The 6,653-nt window shown below is 45.5% G+C and overlaps 1 protein-coding gene across 1 annotated transcript in view; it reads right to left on the minus strand.

Moving 5' to 3' along the window:
• Saal1 (serum amyloid A like 1) overlaps positions 1–6,653 on the minus strand; it is a 21,503-nt gene that overhangs the window by 4,892 nt on the left and 9,958 nt on the right. Inside the window, exons 8-9 of the mRNA XM_021201548.1 lie at positions 5,052–5,134; positions 4,779–4,967 (exon numbers count right to left, since the gene is read on the minus strand). Coding sequence (XP_021057207.1) covers positions 4,779–4,967; positions 5,052–5,134 — 272 coding nt within the window. The remainder of the gene's footprint in view (positions 1–4,778; positions 4,968–5,051; positions 5,135–6,653) is intronic.

Consider the following 6,653-nt stretch of genomic DNA (forward strand, 5'->3'; position numbering starts at 1 on the left):
AAAGATCTCCCATGCTCATGGATTGGCAGAATTAATATAGTAAAAATGGCCATCTTGCTGAAAGCAATCTACAGATTCAATGCAATCCCCATCAAAATTCCAAATCAATTCTTCATAGAGTTAGAACAATTTGCAAATTCATTTGGATCAACAGAAAACCCAAGATAGCAAAAACTATTCTCAACAATAAAAGAACTTCTGGGGGAATCACCATCCCTGACCTCAAGCTGTATTACAGAGCAATAGTGATAAAAACTGCATGGTATTGGTAGAGAGATAGGCAGGAAGATCAATAGAATAGAATTGAAGACCCAGAAATGAACCCACACACCTATGGTCACTTGATCTTTGACAAAGGAGCTAAAACCATCCAGTGGAAAAAAAGACAGCATTTTTAACAAATGGTGCTGGTTTAACTAGGGTCAGCATGTAGAAAAATGCAAATCGACCCATTCTTACCTCCTTGTTCAAAGCTCAAGTCCAAGTGGATCAAGGACCTCCACATAAAACCAGATACAATGAATCNAATAGAAGAGAAAGTGGGGAAGAGCCTTGAACACATGGGCACAGGGAAACTTTTCCTGAACAAAATATCAATGGCCTGTGCTCTAAGATCAGGAATCGCCAAAGGATACCTCATAAAATTGCAAAGCTTCTGTAAGGCTAAGACACTGTCAATAGGACAAGATGGCAACCAAAGATTGGGAAAAGATCTTTACCAATCTTACATTTGATAGAGGGATAATATTCAATATATACAAAGAACTCAAGAAGTTAGACTCCTAAGAATCAAATAACCTTAATAAAAGATGGGGTAAAGAGCTAAACAAAGAATTTTCAACTGAGGAATGTTGAATGGCCGAGAAGCACCTAAAGAAATGTTCAACATCCTTAATCATCAGGGAAATGCAAATCAAAACAACCCTGAGATTCCACCTCACACCAGTCAGAACGGCTAAAATCAAAAACTCAGTTGACAGCAGATACTGGCAAGGATATGGAGAAAGAGGAACACTCCTCCATTGCTGATGGGATTGCACACTGGTAAAACCACTCTGGAAATCAGTTTGGCGGTTCCTCAGAAAATTGGACAAAGTACTACCTGAAGACCCAGTTATACCACTCCTGGGCATATACGCAGAAGATGCTCCAACATGTAATAAGGACACATGCTCCTCTATGTTCATAACAGCCTTATTTATAATAGACAGAAGCTGGAAAGAACCCAGATGTCCTTCAACAGAGAAATGGATACAAAAAATGTGGTTCATTTACACTATTAATAGCTATTACAGCTATTAAAAATGATGAATTCAAAAAATTCTTAGGCAAATGGATGGAGCTATGAAATATCATCCTGAGTGAGGTAACCCAATCACAAAAGAACCACATGGTATGCACTCACTGATAAGTGGTTATTAGCCCAAAAGCTTCAAATACTTAAAATACAATTCACAGACAACATGAAGCTCAAGAATAAGGAAGACCAAAGTGTGGGTGCTTTGGTCCTTCTTAGAAGGAAAACAAAGTATTCACAGGAGCAAAGATGGAGATAAAGTGTAGAGCAGAGACTGAAGGAAAGGCCACCCAGAGACTGTCCCACCTGGGGATTCATCCCATATATAGTTACCAAACCCAGACACTATTGCAGATGCCAAGAAGTGCATACTGACAGGAGCCTGATATAGTTGTCTCCTGAGAGCCCCTGCCAGAGCCTTACAAATACAGAGGCGGATGCTCACAGCCAACCATCGGAATGAGCAGGGGTCCCCAATAGAGGAATTAGACAAAGAACTGAAGGAGTTGAAGGGGTTTGCAACCCCATAGGAAGAACAACAATATCAACCAACCAGACCCCACAGAACTCCCAGGGACTAAGCCATCAACAAAGGAGAACACATGGCTCCAGCTGCATATGTAGCAGATGATGGCCTTGTCAGGCATCAATGGAAGGAGAGGTCCTTGGTCCTATAAAGGCTCAATAGATGTCCCAGTGTATGGTAATGGAGGGCGGGGAAGTGGGAGTGGGTGGGTGAGTGGAGGAGCACCCTCATAGAAGCAGGGGAGGGGGGTGGGATAGGGAGTTTCCAGGAGGGAGGGAAACTGGGAAAGGGGATAACATTTGAAATGTTAATAAAGAAAATATCCAATAAAGAAAAAAAGAAAGAAAAAAAGGGAGCCAGACAGTGGTGGCGCATGCCTTTAACCTAGCACCTGGGAGGTAGAGGCAGGTGAATCTCTGAATTTGAGGTCAGCCTGGTCTAAAAGTGAGTTCCAGGACAGCCAGGGCTACAGAGAAACAAACAAAAGGATATTGCTGGTCTCACACAGAAAAACTCCCTGTGCCACCAGAAAGATATCTCTCTCTCTCTCTCTCTCTCTCTCTCTCTCACACACACACACACACACACACACTAGCATAGCAGCCCACATCGGCCAAACTGCAGAGCAACAGAGACAACAGAGAGCAAGATAAACACATCTGCAGCAGGAGATAAGGACTCCCCCAGCTTCTCACATCAAAGCAAGTCTAAGAAATCTCTGAGGTTTAGGAACCGAACAGCTGACACCCCCAACATCTGCATTTTTAGTTCAGGCCTCTCCCTAGCTCCTGACTTAAACTGCCCCTCCCTACCTTCACCAGGACATCAACAGGCAGCATGTTTAAAGCCAGTCGTTCTTACACACATACACACACACACACACACACACACACACACACACACACACACACGCCCCTCTTCCTATCCCTAAGTGAACAGTCTGGTAGTCTCCTCCCTCATTGCTACTCTTCCTGCCTTGACTAAAGCTAGAGCCTTGCTTGTCCTGATGCCACACAGCCTGCTACTCTTCTCCCTTTTTACCCATGGCTCCCTACGTTTATCAGCCTATGAGCTTCTACAACTACCCATATCTATCCAACCTGTGCTTCGAGCCTTCCGTGGCTCCCTGTGTCACCCACAGCAGAGCTCCTGCCCTCCACACTCCCTGGCAACTGCGCTACTTTCTTCCCATCACTCACAGGCCACCCTAGAAGTGTCAACCCTCCTCCTCCAACACACAGTGTGCCGTGCGTGATTTTGTGCGTGCTAGTCCCCATGTGCAGCGCCTCCTCCCAAGCTCGCACACGATGACCTCCACCAGCTCCCCCAGGCTCTTCAGTGGCACTTGTCAGAAAGGTAACTGGTTTCAGACCCTGAAACAGGGGACTGAGGTGCCTATCTTACCTACCAAAGCAGACTGGGCCTCCAAATTCTCCCAGCATCCCTCAGTCCCTCCCTGGCACACCCTGCCCCCAACCTTGAACTTTCCAGCCCTGGGCTGGGCTGCCCTTCCCCAGAGGTTCCTCCCTATAGCATCCAGACATTTTGGTTTCCTTCTCTGTCTCTCTTTTTCTCCTCTTCTCTCTCTGAATGCACATCCGTTCTCTCTTTCTCTTCCCCCTCCCCCAACCTCTCTCTCCCCATGGTGACTTCCCCTGGCCTTGGCCCTTGAGGCCAGTGAACTCCGAGAGCAGCTTCCCAACACATCAACATTTAATCTAATCTAATCTGGTTTGTACTGGTGCATCTCACTGGAGGAGAAATAACTTACCAGTAACCTCTCCTTAAATATAGAAACAGTGCTTACTTATAAAAAAAAAACTTAAAACAGGAAGATATCAAACTATCCTTGAATGGAAAAAAACAAGCACCTTATGCCCAATAACACTAAATGGTGAGGATCTTGAGCCATTACCTATAGAGTCAAAAGAAGAAGAAAGCCTCCTGTCAGGTGTTTAAAACACCAGAGAGACTAGGTACCCACTTAGATAAAGAGAAAACGAAAACAAGTCAGAGGCTGGAGAGATGGCTCAGCGGTTAAGAGCACTGACTGCTCCTCCAGAGGTCCTGAGTTCAAGTCCCAGCAACCACGTGGTGGCTCACAGCCAACTGTAATGGGATCTGATGTTGTAGTGTGTCTGAAGACAGCTACAGTGTACTCATATAAATAAAATAAATAAATCTTAAAAAAAAAAAAAAGAAGTCAGAGATAGAAAAATGACAAAGTACATGTAACTTAATATCAGATAAAGTTCACAGTAAAAGGCTGGAGAGATGGCTCATAGATGACAGATAAATGTGGAGGCAGATAGAATTCAAGAACAAGACAGGAAGTGGATACAGCTCAGTGGCAGGATGTCTACCTACATGTGCAAGGCCCTGGGGTGAACCCTAAGCACAGCAAAATCAAACTACAGGCAAGTCAATCAAACCGCAGGCAAGTCAATCAAACCACAGGCAAGTCTATCAAACTACAGGCAAGTCAATAAAGATGCTGGAATCAAGATTAATATACAGATCATCAGCCTACATAAAGCCCAACAACGGTCAGCAGAAGAAAGTATGTAAGAGAGAGCAGCTACTCAAAAGATAAAATGTCTGACCCTCCGTGAGCACAGCAGAGGGATTAGTAAATTACCGAGGACGTTAGTGCTCATGATAAAGCAGGGTGGTACCTCTGGATGGAGCCACACTGTTTGGTGCTGGGGACTGGACGAGGAATGCATTCATGCTAAGTGCATTAGAGCTGCACTCCAAGCCTCTCCTCAATGCCTTTTATAAACATTATCATATGTTTTCTATCTAATATTTTACATGACTAGGGTACTGAATAAGGGTATTTTCTTTTTAAACGGAGAAAAAATGAAAGAGAAACCCAGTGACAAGCACACAGCGGTGTGACACTTCTGATCTGATGGACACCAATCTAATGGGGTGAGCGGACACTACACTTGCCTTCTTCTATCTTCAGGTGCTCCTGTTCGGCCCGTGAGGCACTGATGGCCGACAGCACTGAGAAGATAGACGCTAGTACTGTCTTCTGTTCCTGCAGGATGACGGGCGGGTCATCAGGCTGGCAGAATTCATGGCACACCAGGTCAAAAAGTAAATTCCATGTGTCTTTTCCAGTATCAGGACACTGCACTTAAATATTTTTAAAAAGAAGTCATTTAGAGCTAGTGAACACTTAAGTGAGCAACTACAGTGAGCTCCAAGGAGCCGCCTTACCGATTGCTTGCACGCCGTCATCCACCGTGGTGAGCAGCTGTAAGATGCGCATGTAAACATCCAGCCCCTCCAGGTTTTCAGAGCTGAGCAGACAGAAACAGCAAAAGTATCCTCAGTACCTGCACTGGCTAGACAGAGGTCAGCAGTCGCTCCCTCTCTCGGCAGGCGTGGAAGGAACGGAATGGCCAATGGAAGAGACTCCGCTCACTAGCGTTTCCATTAAATGGGGAAACCAGAAAACAGTGGGTGTGTCTGTGTCTTTATGTGAGTGTGTGAATGTGTGTGAGTAAGTGTGTACATGTGAGAATATGTGTGTGAGTGTGTATGTGTGAGTGTGTATGTATGAGTGTATGTGTGAATACAAGGGAAGTGTGTGAATGTGTGAATGTATGTACGCATGATACTGAGGCTTCCATGGGAGGGATGTGAGGCCTGCAGCACTTGGCACCATGGTACTGACCCTCTCCAGCCTTCACAGACCATCCTAGCTCCCTCGCTGAGAACACTAGAACCATACAAATCTAATTCTTTTGCTTAACACTTTGTTTTCGTAGAACTCAAAATGCTGCTTCTTCCACCAGCCAATTAAGTGAAAAGAGTGACAAGTACCGGCTCAGCCGGGCTGACACAAACGTCTGTCATCTGGGGCACTTAAGGCCAGAGGCCAGGGAGACAGAGCTTGTTAAGACGCTACACCTACCTTCACAAAGTATACCGGTCTGGGAGGAAAGAAGGCAATTAAATGGGTAATTACCCCAAAAAAATGAGATGAATTTACACTAGAGGGCCCAGGCACTAAAAGACCACACAGAAATTTAGTTAGGGAAGAAGTCTTAAGAGAAATGGTGTGTCCACGGGAACCTGCAGAGTGGGTGTTTGGGACATGGACGAAAGGCGCCCTGAGCAAAGGCTTGTAAGCAAAAGGGCCCGGTCTATCTGGAGAATGGAACTTCACTCAGCGGAAGCAAGAGCACAGATGGACAGGCTTTGTGTGGGGGCTTCTACCCAAAGGCTTTGGAGAGAGGCTTGTGTGTGTTAGCCTTGCAAATCTGGGTCAGTTTCTAAGAAGGCGACTGAAGAGCCTGCTGCATGAAGTAAGATGGGTGTGCACCCCGCAAAAGCAGCTGTAAGTCTTGGAAGAGGCAAGCCAGGCAGCTCAGAAGGTAGGAGGAGTGTGGCACTTGCCCAAGCCAGAGAGAACAGGCCTGTGTGGCAGAATGGGATCCCAGTAGGAGCCAGGAGCACGGCTCAGAAGCTGACTGGCCACGAGGAGGGCTGGGTGGGGAAGAGTAGGGAAGGGCTTCCCGGGTCTCTCCCTTCCTCCAGACAAGATGACAGCAGCACAATTTACACTCTGGGAACACTCAAGAAGCAGGGTGTGTGTGTGTGTGTGTGTGTGTGTGTGTGTGTGTGTGTGTGTGTGTGTAGTTTAAACTTGATTTGGTAAAAGATATAAAATTAATAGCTTTTAACAAACTCCAGTAAGTTCTTAAACTATGCTAACAACTAAGTGGATAACTCAAATGTTAATATTGCTGTAATTAGCAATAAGTTGTTTTAACAACCCATAAACTCCTGCCTCTTAGGACAAGACACTGAAGC

The sequence above is a fragment of the Mus pahari genome, chromosome 1 (genome assembly GCF_900095145.1).
Source record: "Mus pahari chromosome 1, PAHARI_EIJ_v1.1, whole genome shotgun sequence".
Lineage (NCBI taxonomy): Eukaryota > Metazoa > Chordata > Mammalia > Rodentia > Muridae > Mus > Mus pahari.